The following is a 21,747-nucleotide window of genomic DNA, read 5'->3' on the forward strand; positions in this document are numbered from 1 at the left end:
CACGTACTGGCTTAAGCAGAGGGACACGTCTGGCACTGCAGGATTTGAGTCTCTGGTGGCGTAGTGTGTTACTGATGGTAGGCTTTGTTACTTTGGTCCCAGCTCTCTGCAGGTCATTCACTAGGTCCACCCGTGTGGTCCTGGGATTTTTGCTCACCGTTCTTGCGATCATTTTGACCCCATGGGGGGAGATCTTGCGTGATGCCCCAGATCGAGGGAGATTATCAGTGGTCTTGTATGTCTTCCATTTCCTAATAATTGCTCCCACAGTTGATTTCTTCAAACCAAGCTGCGTACCTATTGCAGATTCAGTCTTCCCAGCCTGGTGCAGGTCTACAATTTTGTTTCTGGTGTCCTTTGACAGCTCTTTGGTCTTGGCCATAGTGGAGTTTGGAGTGTGACTGTTTGAGGTTGTGGACAGGTGTCTTTTATACTGATAACAAGTTCAAACAGGTGCCATTAATACAGGTAACGAGTGGAGGACAGAGGAGCCTCTTAAAGTTGCAGGTCTGTGAGAGCCAGAAATATTGCTTGTTTGTCAGTGACCAAATACTTATTTTCCACCATAATTTACAAATAAATTCATTTAAAAATCCTACAATGTGATTTTCTGCATTTTTTCCTCATTTTTTCTGTCATAGTCGAAGTGTACATATGATGAAAATTACAGGCCTATCTCATCTTTTTAAGTGGGAGAACTTGCACAATTGGTCGCTGACTAAATACTTTTTTGCCCCACTGTATATATACTTTTTCTTTGCCTGTTTTGCATACTACTACGTGTCACATATCAGTTTGCATACAACGTTTATTTTATTTTATTAAAAAGCCGAATACAAACATGATCTCTTTTTTTCTTTCTTGAGTAAGGCAGCTCCAAAATGCAGGCGTTTCAGCCTAGCTTCTCACTCAGGCAGAGAGATAGTGTTTTCTTGACCTCTACCACCATCTACTGTTATTTATGAGTACTGCTCCAACTATACAAATCATACATCAACGACGAGAAAGCGCCCTCTATGCGGAAGTGAAGCTGTCAGTGCGAGACAGGAAATTAAACCAGGAATTATTTTACTGTAAAAGGAGCACAGACAGATTGCAGTATTCTTCTTTAAACAACAAACCATAACGTCAAAATGTCGAAAAATACTGATTCGAACCAATTCAGGAAGGTGGACGTTGACGAGTACGACGAGAACAAATTTGTGGATGATGAGGATAATGGAGAGAGTCAGGTCGGTCCAGATGAAGCAGAAGTGGATTCGCTGATCAGACAATATCCTTTTACATTGATTTGATTTTATACGTGCACTTTTACATTTGATAAAGTGGCGTGAAGCCGATACAGATTTTCTCCAAAATGTTGCAATGCACAGACCATCTGGCAAGTCGTGGTATGATTTTGCAGAATCAAGTATATGCCTTTGCGCGTGTCACTTCAAGTCAGGGCGTGGTGCTCTTATTTATTTTAATCGTTATAAATATATATATTTGAGGAGAAAATACAATACACGTTGTGCAGTCAGATTTTGTGTTTTATTCAGTAGAGGTTTAGTGGTGGTGGTAGGCCTAATATTTTGTTTATTACCTGAAGCAGGTTCTGACAAATTGGGGGGTAGGAAGTGGATTCCACAAGTCAGTTATTCATTGAGTTTCTGAAACATAAAAGCAACTTGATTTGAAGAGGTGAATCAAGCCGACCATGACTGTCTCATCAGTGTTAAACTGTGTTGTGTGTTGTCTCTCTGTCTGTTTTCCTTAACACTGTGATGCACAGGCAACCTGATGGAAGCTCTGCAGGCTGTGCTGAAGAATCCTCCAATCAACACCAAAAACCAAAATGTTAAGGTGAGTCTTCAATACAACACAATAGATCCGTTTTGTGCATTAATAACAGCCCAATGTTAAACACAACTTGTCTCTGTGTTCCTCAACATACACTACTTGCCTCTGTGTTCCTCAACATACACTTTGAGCTTCCATCTCCTCAAAACGGAACTGTATAGTCTGCGGTTCACACATCATGACATCATACAGAGTAGAGACATGTGCAAGTGTGTACTTCCTTAGCAGAAGATACTAAATGTGTGTTATAGGATCGTGCTGAGGCCCTGGTGCTTAAAGTGCTGAGCGCCTTCAAGAGTAGTGACATTGAGAAGGCTGTTCAGTCTCTGGATAAGAACGGCGTTGACCTGCTCATGAAGTACATCTACAAGGGTTTTGAGAAGCCTTCTGAAAACAGCAGTGCTACACTGCTGCTGTGGCACGAAAAGGTAAGACTTATCCTTATTGGTGAATGGCTGGAAGCACTTACAGGGTGTGTGGGCATGCTAAAGCCTGACTGATGATACAGTTGAAGTTTACATACACCTTAGCCAAATACATTTAAAATACATTTAAACTCAGTTTTTCACAATTCCTGACATTTAATCCTAGTAAAAATTCCCTGTCTTAGATCAGTTAGGATCACCACTTCATTTCAAGAATGTGAAATGTCTGAATAATAGTAGAGAGAATTATTTATTTAAGCTTTTATTTCTTTCATCACATCCCAGTGGGTCAGAAGTTTACATGCACTCAATTAGTATTTGGTAGCATTGCCTTTAAATTGTTTAACTTGGGTCAAATGTGTCAGGTAGCCTTCCACAAGCTTCCCACAATAAGTTGGGTGAATTGTGTCCCATTCCTTCTGACAAAGCTCATGAAACGTTCATCTCTTGGAGACAGAAGGCGTCTCCTTCCTGAGCGGTATGATGGCTGTGTGGTCTCATGGTGTTCATACTTGTGTATTATTGTTTGTACAGATGAACGTGGGACCTTCAGGCGTTTGGAAATTGCTCCCAAGTATGAACCAGACTTGTGGAGGTCTACAATTTTCTTTCTGAGGTTTTGGCTAATTTATTTTTATTTTCCCATGATATCAAACATAGGTTTGAAGGTAGGCCTTCAAATACATCCACAGGTACCCCTCTAAGGGACTCAAATTATGTCAATTAGCCTATCAGAAGCTTCTAAAGTCATGACATCATTTTCTGAAATTTTCCAAGCTGTTTAAAGGCACAGTCAACTTGGTGTATGTAAACTTCTGACTTCAACTGTATATTTGTGGGAAGCTGCTATAGACCACCAAGTGCTAACAGTCAGTATCTGGATAATATGTGTGAAATGCTTGATACTGTATGTGATATCAACAGAGAAGTATATTTTCTGTGTGATTTTAAATGTTGACTGGCTATCATCAAGCTGCCCACTCAAGAAAAAAACTTCAAACTGTAACCAGGTCTTGTAAACTGGTTCTGGTTCAGGTTATCAGTGAACCTGCCAGGGTATTTACAAACAGCACAGGAATGAAATCTTCAACATGTATCCAAATCCATAGGATGTAGTGATCACGATATAATAGCCATATCTAGGAAAAACAAAGTTCCAAATGCTGGGCCTAATATAGTGTATAAGAGGTCATACAAGACGTTTTGTAGGGATTCATATGTTGATGATGTAAAGAATATTTTCTGGTCTAGGGTGTGTAATGAGGAGCAACCTGACGCTGCACTTGACACATTTATGAAATGTCTTATTCCAGTTAATAATAAGGACGCACCCGTTATGAGACATAAATAAATTATATAAAGATAGATAGTAAAGAAGCTTTGGAGCACCTTAAATGACGTTTTGGGGAAACAAGACAACTCGGCTCCATCATTCATTGAGTCAGATGGCTTATTTATCACCAAACCCACTGATATTGCCATCTTATTTAATGACTTTTTCATTGGCAAGATAAACGTCAACAAATGCTGACACTACACATCCAAGTATATCTGACCAAATTATGAAAGGCAAGAATTGTACTTTTGAATTCCGTAAAGTCAGTTTGGAAGTGGTGACAAAATTATTGTTGTCTATCAACAATGACAAGCCACCGGGGTCTGACAATCTGGATGGAAAATTACTGATGTTAATTGCGGATGATATTGCCACTCCTATTTGCCACATCTTCAATTTCAGACTACTAGATAGTGTGTGCCCTCAGGCCTGGAGGGTAGCTAAAGTCATTCTGCTACCCAAGAATAGTAAAGCCCCTTTTACTGTCTCAAATAGCCGACCAATCAGCCTGTTACCAACACAGTAAACTTCTGGAAAAAATAGTGTTTGACCAGATACAATACTATTTCACAGTAAATAAATTGACAATAGACTTTCAGCGTGCTTATACAGAAGGCCACTCAACAAGCACGGCACTTACACAAATGACTGATGATTGGCTGAGAGAAATTGATGATAAAATGATTGTGGGGGCTGTTTTGTTAGACTTCAGTGCAGCTTTTGACATTATTGATCGTAGTCTGCTGCTGGAAAAATGTATGTGTTATGGCTTTACACCCTCTGCTATAATGTGGATGAGTTACTTGTCTAACAGAGGGTGTTCACAGAGGGTGTTCTTTAATGGAAGCCTCTCAAACATAATCCAGGTAGAAGCAGGAATTCCCCAGGGTAGCTGTTTGGGCCACTTGCTTTTTTCAATCTTTACCTACGACATGCTTTGAGTAAGGCCATTATATCTATGTATGCGGATGACTCAACGCTATACTCGTCAGCTAAATGTCTGCAACACTTAACAAAGAGCTGCGGTTAGTTTCGGTATGGGTAGCAAGGAATAAGTTAGTCCTAAATATTTCCAAGACTAAAAGCATTATATTTGGGACAAATCAATCAATCCCTAAACCATAAACCTCAACAACATATCATAATGAATAATGTGGAAATTGAGCAAGTTGAGGTGACTAAATTGCTTGGAGTAACCCTGGATTGTAAACTGTCATGGTCAAAACATATTGAAACAACTGTAGCTAAGATGGGGAGAAGTCTGTCCATAATAAAGTGATGCTCTGCCTTTAACAACACTATCAACAATGCAGGTCCTGCAGGCCTCAGTTTTGTAGCACCTGGGCTACTGTTCAGTCGTGTGGTCAGGTGCCACAAAGAGGGGCCTCTGAAAATTGTAGTTGGCTTAGAACAGGGCAGCACGGCTGGCCCTTAAAAGTACACGGAGAGCTAACATTAATGACATGCATGTCAATCTCTCCTGGTTCAAAGTGAAAGAGAGACTGACTTCCTCATTACTTGTTTTTGTAAGAGGTGTTGACAAGCTGAAGGTACCGAGCTGTCTGTTTTTAAAATACTAGCACACAGCTCGGACACCCACGCATACCCCACAAGACATGCCACCAGAGGTCTCTTCACAGTCCCCAAGTCTAGAACAGACTATGGGAGGCGCACAATACTACATAGAGCCATGACTACATGGAACTCTACTCCACATCAGGTAACTGATGCAAGCAGTAGAATCAGATTTAAAAAGCAGATAAAAATACACCTTGTGGAACAGCGGAGACTGTGAAGCAACAAGCATAGGCACAGACACATGCATACACACACGATACCATATGCACTATTTTTTTTTATATATATTTTTTTCACCTTTATTTAACCAGGTAGGCTAGTTGAGAACAAGTTCTCATTTGCAACTGCGACCTGGCCAAGATAAAGCAAAGCAGTGCGACACAAACAACAACACGGAGTTACACATGGAATTAACAAACATGGAATACACACGTACATATGATTTTGTGTTGTAGATATGTGGTAGTGGAGTATGGGCCTGAGGGCACTCACTTAGTGTGTTGTGAATTCGGTATTGTATAACTGCCTTAATTTTGCCAGGCCCCAGGAAGAGTAGCTGCTGCCATGGGGATCCCTAATAAATATGCTAATTGACTGAACATTCCAAATTACCATGGCAATTATGCGTCGTAATATGAATATGCAGCCAGCGATCCGCAGCATCCTATCAACTGCGCTGCTGCGCTAATGGTCTATGGCGGGCATGTGCGTCAAATCTTCAACAGCAGTCAGCAGATCTCATGACCCGCTGCCCTGTTTTCCCCAACTCTTAAACTAAGCTTCAAATCCTTTCAAGTAACGCCGTCAATTAGAGCAAGGTACATAATGAGTCAAACAAGCACTAGGCCTAAAACATAAGCAACAAACGTGAGCTGGTAGATTAGACAGCCTACACGGGAGGGGGGGGGGGGGGTTTACACTCCCAGTTTTGATGTGAGTCCTGCGCAACGGACATGCAGGACCATCCCTAACCTACAGGCCGACTCTGCTTTTTTTTTTTATAGATATGGATGAGATGGGTTCATGGTAGGTGCAGTTGGTAGGCTCATTTGTTCCCGTGTGGTTCAGTTGGTAGAGCATGGCGCTTGCAACTCCAGGCTTGTAGTTTCGATTCCCACGGGGGACCAGGACGAGAGAAAAGTATGAAGATGTATGCACTCACCACCATTGCTCACCTTTGACCCCCTGACACCAGACAACGATGCGGTTGGCTGAATGACATCCTGTGTTTGTGTCCCACCAAGTCCCTACCAGCTGTCATTTTAAAGTGGATCACTATCCTTTTATTTTTTTGTAAGTCGCTTTTGATAAGAGCGTCTGCTAAATGACCTAAATGTAAAAATGCCTATCAAAACATTTGATTGTAACTAGAAGTGCCACGATACAAAGGGAAATAGGCCCATGGGAGGAATATGAATTGATATTAATTTAAATATTGTACCTGTAATGCCCCCTGGACAAAATATATAAACACATTGGCCTCAAAAAAATGACCTTTCCTATATCCAGAGATTTTTAATTTGCAGACGGGGGTGAACTGCATTGCAATTATGCATCACTATAGTCATTACATTCTAGGCTTCTGTTTTTAAATAAATAGGCCTACCACGAACCCATGTTATTCATATCAAACCATGCGACACCTACACACGCGGCAGCGAGTGGGCGTGTCGCACATCTCACAGACGTCAGTGACGGTCCAGAAAGCAAGTGCCTTCAAAAACCGCACCCTATAACATGTTATTTTGAGAACGTTGGCAGTCTATCCAGAGACACCAAAAGCTGACCAGATAAACACACAGGCTATTTGATTAGCAGGAGAGAGGAATTACATTGAGTGATGACAAACATCCCCAGTGGGTGTCCCGCAAGCTGTTGATATAATGCTGTTCTTTGCTTTCACTGTGTTCATACTGTGTGTCTTTCTGTGTGTGTTCTAGGCTCTCTCTGCAGGAGGAGTGGGCTCCATCGTGAGAGTGCTCACGGCCAGGAAAACTGTGTAGGGCTTGTACTGGACCTGACCGACTGACCGCTGGGACCACTCACTCAGGGGATGTGCTGGCACTGGAAACCCCCCAGGGGGCGTGTGTTCATAACGCGTCTCAAAGCAGGAGCACTGACCTAGGATCAGTCTGGCCTTTTAGATCCTAATGAGTAAGAATACACGGACGCTCTTGAGACGCTTTTTGAATATGCGCCCCCCCGGAACTGGTTTTCTCTCTACACTTGAAGGAAGCTCGCAGACATCGGACAGCCTGTCTCAAACGGCCCCTTCGTAGTCCTAAAATGCTTAACGATGTTCCATCGGAATCCAACGTTTGTCAAAATGTTGTTGTTGTTGTCAACGAAGTTGAGAAATACTTATATTGTAAGATTCACGTCATCGTAACGTCGTAAGAATGACGTGCTATTGTGTCATTTTCCTAGATAAATATTGTGCTATCGTCATGGTGGGTAGGATGGCACCGTCAAGTAAGCTTTCATGCCCTCTAATGCAGAGACCAGTTTGTGTGCGATTACGCTGGTACAAGTTAACCTGGTCCCAGATCTGTTTGTCATCTACAGCCAACTCCACTGGGCATTAATAATATACAGCACTAACAGATCTAGGGCCAAGCTAGGAACGAGCCCTTTCGAATGTAGTGATGGAGTGACATTATCACTATGATCCTGGACACATGCCTCTTCTTTTCTATAGCCTATTTACAAGTATAGAAAAATATCCGAATGTCTTGTTAGAGTTATTGAGGGAATATCACGTTCCTTTAGAACAAGTGTACACATTCTGAATCAAATGACCAAAATGCCTTATTGAAATATTCATTTTTTATATATATGCTGTATAGGACATTTCTGGATTTAATAAACAAACGTCTTACATTTTTTTTGTTTTTTTCCCCTGAAATTTTCACATTTCTTAAATTTCAAACACTAACGTTTCTCTATGGAAAAACAAGACAATGGAAAATGTCTATGAAAATACTGCAGAAAAAAACCCTGACATGCCACTCGGTGTGTTTTGATTGCTTTCTTCTCTTTATTCATATACTGGTATCTTGCAAAGGTTCATTTTGCGTTTCTTCCCTGATCGTTGTTGTCATGGTAACCTGCGAGCTGACCCAGGTAGTAGATCACCCAGTCTCATAAAGTTCGTCCTAGATCACAGGTCCGTCTGCCATCCAGTCATGAAGAAGGATCTGCTCTAGAACAGGCCTCTTGGTGGGATCCTGCTGCAGACAGCAGTTGATCAACTCCTTACACTCTACCATAAAGGGAAAAAAAATGATAGGATGGTGAGTTTGCCTTTGGGTCCCTATTTTATATATAGTTTTTGTCATTGAGCACCATTTTATGTATCCATAACCACATCTAAATGCATACCCACGTTTACCAACACAAACTTTATTTTCTCTCTCAAATGGTCTATTGCACTTGCCTCCCTCCCGCTCACCTTTAGTCAGGCCCTTTTTGAAGCGCAGGCGCCCAGCAATGATATCAGCCTCCTTGTTGAAGGGCAGACGGCCGCACACCAGGCCGTAGAGCAGTACCCCCAGTGACCAGATGGTGGCGTGGCGGCCCTGGTACACACCGCTCAGCACCCACTCTGGAGGACAGTACTCCTCTGTGCCTGAGGGGTGAAACATTAGAATTTTTTTATTTATCTTTACCACTGGTCATGTACATTAGGGCACACTGACAAAATGTTTTTTTAAACGGTAATGAGCGCTTCTTATTGGACGAGTTTAGATAGTACCTCCCCATTTCCCTCGGTTTCAGAGCGTTTCCTTGCATTCCGTGCCTACTGAACATGATCACCCTGACCAACCATTCTCCTGTTGTGTCCTACCTGAGTAGTCTCTGTAGGAGGATTCTCTCAGAAGGTCTCCGCAGCCAAAGTCGATGAGCTTAACCCGCAGGTTGTCCGTCTGCACCAGCAGGTTCTCAGCCTTGACGTCTCGGTGCAGGACCCCTCGGTCGCGGCAATGCCGAACAGCCAGTACCACCTGCAATAACATAACATATGCCCCTTAAAAAAACGGTGATAAAGTAAAGTGTGACTTAGGAGTGACTAGAGATATGTGTATGTGATCCCTGCGGGAATGAAAACACAACCTTAGCATTTCCAGCGCCACGCTTCTACCAACTGCACCACACAGGTCTCGACACATCACCTGTATCATGATGATCCTGGCCAGACACTCGTCCACCCGGCCTCCCAGCTCCTCGATGAAATCAAACAGGTCCATGCACGGATAGGGTCTCTCCAGCACCAGGATGAAACGCTCGGCCTCCTCGAACCAGTCCAGCAGGCCCAGCACGTAGCAGCAGGACGGGGGCCGTGAGACGATCTGCATCAGGGCCACCTCCAGGGGCAAGGCACTCCTCTCTCCAGGCTGCAGGTGAGATGGGATGGAAAGGTTGAGAGGGGGGTTGCCATTAGATGAGGTGTTCTCCACAGGTGAGAAGGAGAGTGAAGAACAACAACAACAAGCGTTCCCTTTATTGAGCGTAATGACAAACAGAACACCCAACTGTTTCCCAACGGAGAACGCAACAGGGCGAGCCAGACCAAAACCCAAAACCCAGCGTTCTTGTCTTCTTAGACTTACAGTACTTGCCATTGCGTCAACTAAAACAGGCTACTTACAAGCTTTACGTATGGCTCGGCCATTCCTCTGTTCACATACTTTATGGCCACCTGACGGGGTAAAAGCAACATGATATATTCATATAGTAGTGTGCTTTCACTTCTTGCGTTATGTGAATATTGATAGATGAAAATTCTAATGTTTACTCCTATCTGTTAACTTACTACGACCAGAATTTGGTTAAAGAATTCTAATGTTAAAAGCTTCACCTGTTGGCCGTCACTTTTGCGCATGGCGGCGTAGACCGCCCCACATCCTCCTTTACCCAGCATGCTCCCCAGTGTGAAGAGAGAGTCAAAGCTACCTGCAACAAAGTTACGCATGAGATAAAGCCCAAATCATCACAGATTAGAAATAACAAACTCAAGATTAGATACTGTTTCATGTCATATCCAAATACTAGTTCTTCTTTAGCCTGGTCCCAGATGTCTTTGTGCTGTCTTGCCAGCTCCTGTGGTCATTGTCAGGCCCATGGCAAGACAGCACTAACACATCTGGGACCAGGCTAATTCTTCTTCTGCTGAATTGAAACTATGTGTAGTCCGGTCTTACTGGGGTTGGGTCCAAGATTAAAGATACTGGAGTCTGAGGATGAAGAAGATGAGGACGATCCTCTATCATTGGGTAGTGGGTTCTTCAACTGGCCTCTCCTTTGTCGGGTTAGATAGTGGATAACGATGGGTATCTCCGGACTAGTGTTTCTATTGTTCTTATTCCTCTTCCAGCCCTCCCTGGACCACACCCTCTCCACCAACTCCTCACTGCTCTCCTCCTCCTCTCTGGCCCTCTTTCTTCTCTTCCGTTTGGTGTTGTCATCACGCCATCTAAGGTTTAGTCCCTTACCATTGTTCACCAACCCTCCTCTCCCTCCCTTCAGTCCCGAGCAGGAAAGAGCTGCGCTCTCCTTTTCCTCCTCCTCCTCGTCTTGCTCTTCCTCCTGGACTTCGTTCTGTCCTCTCAGGGTTTCCTCTTTTCTCTTCCCCCCCCTCTCTCTAATGGCAGCAGCTTCTCTCTCAAGCTCGGCCTGCCTATGTGGAGCTGGAGCTGGGGCTCTGGGCCTTAGCTTGTAAGTGTACGTTAAGGCTGGAGTGACCCGTCTTCCGACTGTCTCACTCTGAGAAGAAGGACTTCTGCTGGATGTCTCACTTCGACTTCTGCGTCGGCTCAGGAGCGATTCCTCCCCCATGTCCTTGGCTTTGACTCTCTCTCTGGACTTCAGTTTGATCATGTTGGGCCTCATGCGTGGGTTCTTGGCTCGGGATGGGCCAGGAGAGTCGTTGTTGGTGGGTTCGCTCCTACTTGGTTTTGGTTTGGGTCTGGCTCGGCCTCTAGCGTTCTCTCTTGGTAAATGGTTGGGTGTTCTGTTGGTCCTTACTCTCAATAAATAAGGGAATGCTTGTTGTTGCTGTTCCTCCTCACTCTCTGTCTCCTGGGTGTGACTCTCCCTGACCCTCAGCCCTGATATATCTTCAAACAGACAAGCAGCCTGCTTCATCACTCTTCTACTTTCTCTCTCCTGTCTTTCTCCTTCACTCTCTCCAGACGTCTCACTCTCACTGGCAGAGCCAGAGCTGCTGCTGCTTCCTTCCTCTTCTTCCTTACTCTCATCACTCTCTCTGCAGCTCCCAGGAGATTGGTCCCTCTCGATCTGGGACCTGCGTCTCCTGATAGGGTTGTCTAACCTCCTGCCTTGGGGAGAGTTTCTCCTTCTTCCGCATGGAGACCTGCACCTCCTCACAGAGTCGGCCTCCAGCCTCTTACGGGGAAAGTGTTTCATCCCATCTCTAGAGCCGATTACTGGAGGCCTGCGCCTTCTCACAGAGTTGGCGTCCACTCTCCTGCACTGTGGCTGGGGAGAGTCTCTCCGCTCTGTTGGCTCAGAGGCTCCTGGTGGGCAGGGGCAAGCCGGAGTCCCACGCTTCCCTCTCCCTTCTCTCCCCCTCCTCAGCACTTTCAGTGAGTCTCTGGCCATGGAGAGAGGTCTCCTGAGCCCCCTACGCCTCCCACAGACTGGCAGGGAAACAGAGTTCCTCTAAGTTTTTTCAGACAGAAACAACTGCCTACAGTAGCCTGTTACTGTATGTTTTACCACTATAATCTATAAGATTTGTAGCCCTCGCCTCTTTAATGGCATCTTAAAGAAACTGTTAATTCAGACAGGGTTGACCTTACTAATATTCTGTAAGAGTAAACATATGAATCTACAAAGTAAATGCATAATTCAAACTATTGGCATGTTCTATATATTATAATAACCAATGATATTGTAATGCAATATTTATTTTCAATTAATTATCTGAACATACCAGGGGCAGTTGATGGATTTGACAACCTCCAAGATGCCATACCTCATGACCCACTGACTTTGTTGTCCTCAAATGGATACAGAGGGATGGTGATGTCACAATAAACCACAGATGACCGTTCATGATGTCATAATGTCTATGGTGACTGTGCTTGGACACAATATGATGTCACAGAGGAGGTTCCACATCACAATTCCATAGTCTGACTACCATAGTAACATATTATTTGCGTTATTTAGAAGTCCATCTATCAACAACCCAATGAATGTTACTATGGTAAATCCGTTGTATTAACTTTTATGTAAAAAAATGTATGTCCCAATCACGTCACTTTTGTGTCCGTGTCGATTAGATTAGAATGTAGTAGACTAATCTACATCACACAGTAGCTTATCACTGACTTTGGTTTCCAGACCTCAAATTTAACTGTCACCCTTACACTGATGGGTAACTGTACAGTCGTTTGACGTTTAACATCGGTGTACTGTTCCCACTCTCAACACTGACGACTAGGTTCACTGCCAGTTGGTTACAAGCACACTTGATTTTTGTTGCCTCATCTCCCACCGCCTTACAATCTCTAGGAAAGCTGGCAAAGATAGGAACACAGTGAGGGATCAAGGGGCAGAACCATATTAACTCTCTCTCTAGATCAGGTAGTCCAGAGCTCAACTGTGCTGCTGTGCCAGACAGAGTGATAGGGTTCAGGGCCCGTTTTCAAAAAGCATCTCAGATTAGGAGTTCTGATCTAGGATCAGCCCCCCCCCCTGTAATACAATCTTCTTCATTATGATCTAAAAGGCTAAACTGATCCTAGATCAGCACTCCTACTCTGAGACTCTCTTAATGAATACTGGCCCTGAAATACACGGTGGGCCATAAAGACTAGGCAGAGGGAATGCAATGTGAGTTTAATGAGTGCGCTGTGTGGACTTTAAGCACATGCTATTGATAAGACCAAACGGTTGAGATAATGGAATCTTTATAAAAACGATCAGTTCAATCAGTTCCTTGGATGGGATGGTAACTGCCTGACTGGTATAAACGTTTTCTGAAGCCTCACATTCCTTTTCTTTCTTTTCTGTATTTATTGTATTGTTTCCATGGTTTGTTCAACATGAGAAGATTATTGGTTCTCCTATCAGGTGAGTTTACCTTACACATAATGACTTCGCATGATCCTATGTGCATGACTGTGTTTGTCTTTTGGATGAGTGTATAATGAGGAAAGTCAGGGTGGTCTCACGTGTGGCGCAACAGTGATACCTAGAGGGAATGGAATGGTCGTCAGAGGCCGTCGGTAACCGTTATATTCAAATGGTTGCCGTTGTAATCAACCTTCCTGAACACGGTGAATTCGCTTTGTGATTATGTGTCCAGCACGGCAGACAATGATCAACAGCAGTGCAATTCAGAATGAAAATACTCTACATATTTCTTCATTTGTTTCTCCCTTTCTCATTTCAGTAGACACACACCTCCTGAATTCTATTAATTGCAGTTTGCCAATGTAATGTTGTCATTCAAAATATAGAATGATCAGATCCGAGAGGTCAAGGAACTCGTCTAATAGGATTTTTTCTTTTTCAGTCTTTTTGATCCTAGTTTGCTGTTGTCCTGAGAGCGACTTCCTGTGTGCGTCTGGCAAATGTGTCCCAGTTGATGATGTCTGTGATTTCAAGGACGACTGTGATGATGGTTCCGATGAGGAGTTCTGTGGTACGTCAATCTGAAATCTTCCTCCGGCTTCTCTGCGTACTCTTCAGCTCTAGAGAGCTATTATTCTCTTCTCTCTGCTCAACTCCTTCGTCTTCTCGTTCAAAATGCCCGACAGAGGCTGTGGAAACCAGTTGTTTCTTCCTTTGATAAAAAAACAAACACCATTCTGTCTAACAATCAAACACTTTCTATCCCTTTAGTTTTAGTCTTAGTGTTTCTCGAGCGTGTCTGACTGTTTGCTGCGTCATATTCATTAGGGCACACCGTAGCGTTTAAAAAAACAACAACAACAACAAAAAATGAGCGTTTCTATTGGACAAGTTCATGTAGTCCATCCCTGTGTCCGCCTGTTATCTTCTGTTTTGTGCCCAATGAATACGACCCTGGTGTCCCCTCTCAGGGTCGTGTGATTTTGAGCGCCACTCCTGTGGATGGAACGACAGCAGTGTGGGAGTGTACCGCTGGAGTCTGGAGATGGCTAACATCAGCCTGATTCCTGGACAGGACCACACCACGGGATCACCTTGGGGTATATGTCTCAATACACACACTAAGTTCATCTTCATTCCATTGAAACTAAATGGGCAAAAGATGATCGCAGTGCTACGTTGCTTTAAGGGAAACCCAGCCCTAGGGAATAGAATGGTCACATAGCTCCATTGTTATGACTGCTGTGTTGTCCATGTGCTTCTTTGTACAGTATCTGTGCTGCCTGCTTGATGTGTGTGTTTATATGTCCCAGGACATGTTATGCATGTGGAAGGAGACTCAGCAACACACTTTAGCAGGGCTGTGTTGTTGCATTCCGTTGACAAACCAATGGCTTTGGGATGCCATATAAGGTAAGGAGTAATTCTGTACTAGTCACCGTTTCTCTTTGATTTACGGCTTTACGGTTTTAATCATTGTGTAACAAAAAGAGCAGTAGGGAGAGTTCGTGAGGTATAAAGTCATAGTTTTTCATCTGGGAAAATTTTGTTTTGTGTCTTCTTAAAAGTATTTAATAACCTGATGGTGTATTGAAACAGCTATTTACTAAAAAACAAACAAATGCTTTTCTATGTGGTAGCTAGAGCTCATTTACTATGATATCAAGAAAGAGTTTAAAATGTTGTTTGTGGGTTCTTAGCCAGACATGGTCAGAGGTAATTGGCCTTAGCCATTACACCTTAGCCAAGAGGTCCAAGCCTCTTGTTGAGGTTGCTACAGTAGCTGTTGTACTAAGGATGCTCTCATATTTTTAGCTTCTGGTACCATCTCTATGGGGACTTTAGTGCGTCCGCTCGGATGTATCTGAAGATGATCCGAAGCACTGGGAGCACAGAATTACTGATGATCTCCAAGCCACAGCAGACTAGAGGATGGGAGAATGCTACGGCCTTCATCGGTAATCAACCAGGAGGTTTCAAGGTTGGCATTGGAAACACACACACACACACACTCACTTTCACACTTGTACATGCACACTCTTTCTCTCTTGCTCTCTCTCTATTTTTCTCCCCCCTTTAGTTGGAGTTTTCTGTGGACCCCTCATCCCTTGGAGCTCAGGACATCATGCTGGATGATATCAGCTTTGAGAGCTGTGGGGAATGGGACATACCTGCTGGCTCCCAATTCCTCACCTGTGACTTTGAGAAGGACACCTGTGCCTGGTAATGACAACAATACAACCATAATAAGAATCAATATAATCTCCAATCCTCATAATCATACTCATCATCACCATCATCCTCCTTAAGATAACATTATTCCTGGTGATGTTTAAAGGTACCCAGACCACACTGTTTCCCTTCTGTGGAAGAGAGCAAGAGGAATAGACCACACTACTGGCAGTGGTAAGTCAAGGGTTTGCCAAACCACAGACTAGATCATATCATAGAAGGAGAGATGGAAGGAGAGGTGTTTTAGTCAGGAAATGTAAACAGGATTATTCTCTTGGTGTGTGGTTTTGTTTATTTGATGTATATTTTGGATGTTGACTACACTACACATGCAACAGTATGTGGACACCCCTTCGAATTAGTGGATTTGGCCAGTTCAGCCACAACTGTTGCTGACATGTGTATAAAATAAAACACACAGCCATGCAATCTCCATAGACAAACAGTGGCAGTAAAATGGCCTTACTGAAAAGCTCAGTGACTGTCAACGTGGACCGTCATAGGATGCCACCTTTCCAACAAGTCAGTTCGTAAAATGTCTGCCCTGCTAGAGCTGCCCAGGTCAACTGTAAGTGTTGTTATTGTGAAGTGGAAACGTTCAGGAACAACAACAGCTCAGCCGCAAAGTGGGAGGCCACACAAGCTCACAGAACGGGACCACTGAGTGCTGAAGCACGTAGCGCATAATAATTGCCTGTCCTCGGTTGCAACACTCACTACAAAGTTCCAAACTGCCTCTGGAAGCAAGATCAGCATAATAACTGTTAGTTGGGAGCTTAGTGAAATGGCTTTCCATGGCCAAGTAGCCGCACACAGGTCTAAGATCACCATGCACAATGCCAAGCGTCGGCTGTAGTGGTGTAAAGTTCACCTCCATTGGCCTCTGGTGCAGTGGAAATGCGTTCTCTGTAGTGTTTAATCACGTTTCACCATCTGGCAGTCCGGCAGACCTCTACAGCATGCAATGACATTCTAGACATTTCTGTGCTTCCAAGTTTGTGGCAACAGTTTGGTGAAGGCTCTTTCCTGTTTCAGCATGACAATGCCACCGTGCACAAAGCGAAGTCCATACAGAAATGATTTGTTGAGATCGGTGTGGAAAAACTTGACTGGCCTGCACAGAGCCCTGAACTCAACACCATCGAACACCTTTAGGATGAATTGGAACGCCCATTGCGAGCCAGGCCTAATCACCCAACGTCAGTGCCCTACCTCACTAATGCTCTTATGGCTGAATGGAAGCAAGTCCCTGTAGCAATGTTCGGACATCTAGTGGAAAGCCTTTCCAGAATAGTGGAGGGTGTTATAGCAGCAAAGGTGGGACCAACTCCATATTAATGCCCATGATTTTGGAATGAGATGTTCGACCGAGCAGGTGTCCACATACTTTTGGTCATGTAGTGTATGTTTCTGTGGATTACATTTCACATGGTAATCAGAAATTAGGTTTCCATCCAATTGGAGACATGCAAATATGCTAAAACCTGCATAAAAAGAATATGTACATTTCCCATCAGAGATGTATTTCCATCAAATGTAATGCATTCCGGATTAAATGCTGTGCGTGATGACGTTGCGCACATAAAAATAACTTCTGCGATTAAATTTCCATTTTACCGAAGGAAAAAAAAAATGCAAGTGACAAGTTTTGTCACAAAAAATGGTTGCGTTATAGCGGATGTGCCCACTCTGGTCTTGGCACACACCAGCAACTCGGATACAGTGCTGGTAGGCTAGCCTATTATTATGGACTAGAGCAGAATTCTTTTTTATTTGTCAAATGACAGCCAAGAATGGATCATCATGTCACCAGAATAAGACCATCGATATTTATTGGAAAGGAGCATCAAACTCATCACCTTGGACTTTCATCCCCCTGTGAAGTTCATCATAATGTATTTAATCTGTAGTCTAATAAACTGCATACTTTCCCGAGTCATAGTAGGAGGCCCACACAAATGTTGGTTATTATATCAATATGTGTTCATTGAATGCGTTTCCACCGCCATTTCTCGCATAATTCATTTTACTGAAACAAAAAGATGCCACCTAGTGAATTATTATTATTATTATTATTTTTTTTTTTTACCAAAGACAGTTCCATCTTTTTATTCATACTTTACTTTAAAAAAGTTGGATGGAAACCTGGTTAGAGTACAAGATCGTTCTCAACTGTGCGTGTGCATGTGTTAACAGGTTATTTCATGTCCACTAACCCCGGCAGTAAGCTGGACCCCTCATCAACAGCCAGACTCATCAGCTACCCTCAGCCAGCAGGCACAGTCATCTGTGTTAGTTTCTGGTATCGCATGTACGGCAGTGATATTGGTAAGGATATTCTTTTTAGGTCGCCACTGATGGCCAAACTCAATATCATTGAATTCATTATTTGCATAAGGCAATTAGTAATTTTTTTCCCGGCCCAATAAAGATACAATTGCATGGGGAGTGTCAATAGGCATGATAACTCTGACATATCAGACTCTGAGGAGGCCAAGGGGGATCAAAACAGACCAAATGGTGCCGACTGCCTATTGTCACAGTTGAACAGACATGACTCTTATCTGGTTCTTCTCCAGGCTCCGTGAGGTTCCTCACCAAGTCAACCAGAGAGCCAGAGACTGTTGTGTGGATGAGACATGGGACTCAGGGGAACAAGTGGCGCTTTACAGACCTTACCTTCACCAGTGACACCCCACTACAGGTACGTAGTCGGATCTTAATTTGACCCCTTTCGTCGCAGGAGAAGAAATAATCCTGCAGCAGAAGGGTTTGAATTGATGTTTAATATTTAGAATAAATTGACATATTTGTAGGGGGTAGATGTATTTTTTTGTTATAATAAATTGTTCAAAGCAAACAATAGGCCAAATAAATGATTGGTTGCCTCAGTGCCTGTGTGATCCAGTGGTTACAGCCGCTGACCCGGCTCACATATGCCGGAGTCGGCATGGGTTTGAATCAGTAATGCATATAAACCCTGGATTGCTGAGGCACTCCCCAGTAGGAGCAGTCCTCCATAGTAAATTAAATCAAATCAAATGTATTTATATAGCCCTTCGTACATCAGCTGATATCTCAAAGTGCTGTACAGAAACCCAGCCTAAAACCCCAAACAGCAAGCAATGCAGGTGTAGAAGCACGGTGGCTAGGAAAAACTCCCTAGAAAGGCCAAAACCTAGGAAGAAACCTAGAGAGGAACCAGGCTATGTGGGGTGGCCAGTCCTCTTCTGGCTGTGCCGGGTGGAGATTATAACAGAACATGGCCAAGATGTTCAAATGTTCATAAATGACCAGCATGGTCCAATAATAATAAGGCAGAACAGTTGAAACTGGAGCAGCAGCACGGCCAGGTGGACTGGGGACAGCAAGGAGTCATCATGTCAGGTAGTCCTGAGGCATGGTCCTAGGGCTCAGGGCCTCCGAGAGAGAGAAAGAAAGAGAGAAAGAGAGAATTAGAGAGAGCACACTTAAATTCACACAGGACACCGAATAGGACAGGAGAAGTACTCCAGATATAACAAGGGCCAAACAGGAAGGATATAACCACACCCACTTTGCCAAAGCACAGCCCCCACACCACTAATGCAGTAATGAATAGTATTTCACTAAACATTTTCAAGGACAAAATTACACGTATTAAAGTCTTTGTTGTTGTTGTTGTAGTCGGGACAGTATCATTAGTAATCTCAAAAAATAATACTATAACATTCATTTGAATGTTTAGCTCACATAGTATAATTTAAAAGTCTGCATTAAGGTGTCTGTAATAGAATATATATGGCAAAAATGGATGTAGACGGGAGGCAGCACCAACTGGCCCAGCGTCGCCCGGGTTCGGGGAGGGTTTGGCGGCCGGGTTGCACGGTGATTCTAATGACACATTGGCGCGGCTGGCTTCCAGGTTAAAGCGAGCAGTGTGTCAAGGAACAGTGCAGCTTGGCAGGGTCATTTTTGTGGTTCTCGACTTTCGCGTCTCCCAAGTCCGTACAGGAGTTGCAGCGATGGGACATGACTGTAATGACCAATTTAGGCAGAAAAAAAAATGACAGGTCACGGACTTGTCTAGTGTCAGTCTTCACTGAAGACTACCTGGGCTGGAGGACATCTGCAAGATGCTGCTGGCAGGGTTAAATAATAAATGAATGTCAAATCAGTTAGACTAAGTAGTTGTCTTTTTTGTTTGCTATCACAGTTTACCATAAGGTGTAAAAAATGACCAAACTAAATGTGTACTAGTACTTCTGGCTGGATACTTTGTTTACTCTTACTGGAGGAGCTGCTTCAGTAGTTTCTTCAGTAGTTTTACTAAAGTACAGATGTTCAGTACTTTACCCACCTCTGCAAATTATACGTAGCCTAACTAGAAAACGTGGGCGAGCATCCACACTGGAGGAAAGTTTATCTTTCTACAGTAGGCCCAAATCAATCAGCTGAGGGCCCAAATCAGCTCATCCACTCAGCCAGGGAAACAAACAGTAGTCTATTATTGGTCTTCACATCTTTCGTTATGTGGCAATGGATAGGCTAACGGGTAGCAATCCGAATGAAGTTTATTGTAATATAATTGAAAAAACAAGGGGTCTATTGCAACCGCCGATGGCACAAGATGATCGCCAGTTGATGTCTTGTTAAATCCGTATGCTCTAAATTCACCCGCACAGCTGATCTCAATTGCAACCATTATTGGTCACCTCATTTCCGCTCCCTAAAAGATGATGTTGGTGTTACCTTAGTCAGAGATCTGTGTATAATGATGAGATGCTCATGTCTCCAACCTAACAAGTCGGGAGTCGTTGTCCCAAAAGCAGGAATCGCAGGCATCAAGTTGAGGCCTGCATATTACTAAGCCCACAGAAACGCATTGGTCTTATTCTGGACAGATTTTTGGTGAGAGTGAGCCCTCTCGCTTTGCCTCTTCCTCTTTGTCTTAGTCCTGCTTGCAACCAAAGTCCTTCATGATACGCTTGCCCTCTGGTTGGTATTTTCATCAGAACAACTTAGTCCTTTTTTTAACAGACTAAGGGCGACTTACAGTATCTATTTGACAAGCGTTCTGTAAAATGCACCATTGAAAGCATCCTGTCGGGCTGTATCACCGCCTGGTACGGCAAATGTGCCGTCTCTACATGTTGACCATATACCATCTGTATTTTTCAATGTATTGTCATGTATTTTGACCACATAACGTGTTTTTCAGTTCATATTGGAGGCTGTGGTGGGTGGTAAGCAAGGTAGCATTGTCATAGACGACATGGTAGTGAGCAGCAGCAGCAATGTGAATGGCTCCTGTCCGGCGGAGAGAGAGTGCACCTTCCAGGGGTCCCTGTGTGGCCTGCAGGTGGAGATGTCTGGAGACTTCACCTGGAACAGAACCACCGGGGCCCTGGGAGCCAACACTTCCAGCCCAGCGCTGGATCACACTCTGGGTACTGAACTGGGTGAGAGAGACGCACACGCACGCACACAAGCAGGCACTCGTGTACACACACACACGCTCATCCTGTATATGATGGTATGTTTTTGCTCAGGATACTACCTGAGTGCCCAGCTGTGGAACCACCACGTGGGTAGCAGGGGGCGTATGATAACGGGGGTGAACGATGCCACCCCTCGCAGTGGAGAGTGCTGGATGTTTTGGTACCACATGGAGGGCAGGGCCTCAGGGGAGCTCAACATCTATCTGCAGCCCTTCCCAGGCTCCAGGACCCAGACCCTACTGTGGAGCAGGACTGGAGACCAGGGAGATCGCTGGAGACACGGCCGAACTACGGTCCTCAGCCCTGATATACCTTACCAGGTACATGCAGACACTATTGGCACTGCTTTTACTGCTGCTGCTACTGGTGCTACTACTACTGGTGCTACTACTACTGGTGCTGCTACTACTACTGGGGCTACTACTACTATTACTATTACTACTACTGCTACTACTACTGGTGCTACTACTGGTAATACTATTGCTACTACTACTACTACTACTGGTGCTACTACTACTGCTACTACATTTACATTTAAGTCATTACTGGTGCTACTACTACTGGTGCTACTACTACTGGTACTCCTACTACTACTACTACTACTACTACTACTGGTGCTACTACTGGTGCTACTACTGATGCTGTTACTACTGATTCTGCTACTGCTGCTGCTACTACTACTATTGGTGCTGATACTACTACTGGTGCTGCTACTACTACTGGTGCTACTACTACTATTTCTACTTCTATT

General features: G+C 43.9%; 2 protein-coding genes across 2 annotated transcripts in view; both read left to right on the forward strand.

Moving 5' to 3' along the window:
- The first annotated feature begins 1,005 nt into the window (after positions 1 to 1,005).
- LOC135515753 (actin-related protein 2/3 complex subunit 5-like) lies at positions 1,006 to 8,061 on the forward strand. The gene is made up of 4 exons (XM_064939466.1): positions 1,006 to 1,273; positions 1,773 to 1,845; positions 2,094 to 2,270; positions 7,122 to 8,061. Exons 1-4 carry the CDS (start codon positions 1,134 to 1,136, stop codon positions 7,182 to 7,184), a joined length of 453 nt encoding a protein of 150 aa, XP_064795538.1. The 5' UTR covers positions 1,006 to 1,133; the 3' UTR covers positions 7,185 to 8,061.
- Positions 8,062 to 13,111: 5,050 nt separating this feature from the next.
- Positions 13,112 to 21,747, forward strand: part of si:ch211-106h4.4 (MAM and LDL-receptor class A domain-containing protein 1) — a 40,203-nt gene continuing 31,567 nt past the window's right edge. Inside the window, exons 1-11 of the mRNA XM_064939478.1 lie at positions 13,112 to 13,281; positions 13,727 to 13,855; positions 14,256 to 14,384; positions 14,598 to 14,697; positions 15,100 to 15,265; positions 15,365 to 15,507; positions 15,623 to 15,690; positions 17,713 to 17,844; positions 18,096 to 18,220; positions 20,717 to 20,957; positions 21,048 to 21,316. Of these exons, the coding sequence (XP_064795550.1) occupies positions 13,254 to 13,281; positions 13,727 to 13,855; positions 14,256 to 14,384; positions 14,598 to 14,697; positions 15,100 to 15,265; positions 15,365 to 15,507; positions 15,623 to 15,690; positions 17,713 to 17,844; positions 18,096 to 18,220; positions 20,717 to 20,957; positions 21,048 to 21,316 (1,530 nt within the window). The 5' untranslated portion in view covers positions 13,112 to 13,253. The remainder of the gene's footprint in view (positions 13,282 to 13,726; positions 13,856 to 14,255; positions 14,385 to 14,597; positions 14,698 to 15,099; positions 15,266 to 15,364; positions 15,508 to 15,622; positions 15,691 to 17,712; positions 17,845 to 18,095; positions 18,221 to 20,716; positions 20,958 to 21,047; positions 21,317 to 21,747) is intronic.

This window comes from Oncorhynchus masou, chromosome 3, assembly GCF_036934945.1.
Source record: "Oncorhynchus masou masou isolate Uvic2021 chromosome 3, UVic_Omas_1.1, whole genome shotgun sequence".
NCBI lineage: Eukaryota > Metazoa > Chordata > Actinopteri > Salmoniformes > Salmonidae > Oncorhynchus > Oncorhynchus masou.

Bases quoted from the DNA above. Each gene is read 5' to 3' on its own strand.
- LOC135515753 (XM_064939466.1), top strand. From the start codon at position 1,134: ATGTCGAAAAATACTGATTCGAACCAATTCAGGAAGGTGGACGTTGAC. The intron at 1,846-2,093 runs GTGAGTCTTCAA...TGTGTGTTATAG, and splicing joins CCAAAAACCAAAATGTTAAG to GATCGTGCTGAGGCCCTGGT. The intron at 2,271-7,121 runs GTAAGACTTATC...TGTGTGTTCTAG, and splicing joins TGCTGCTGTGGCACGAAAAG to GCTCTCTCTGCAGGAGGAGT.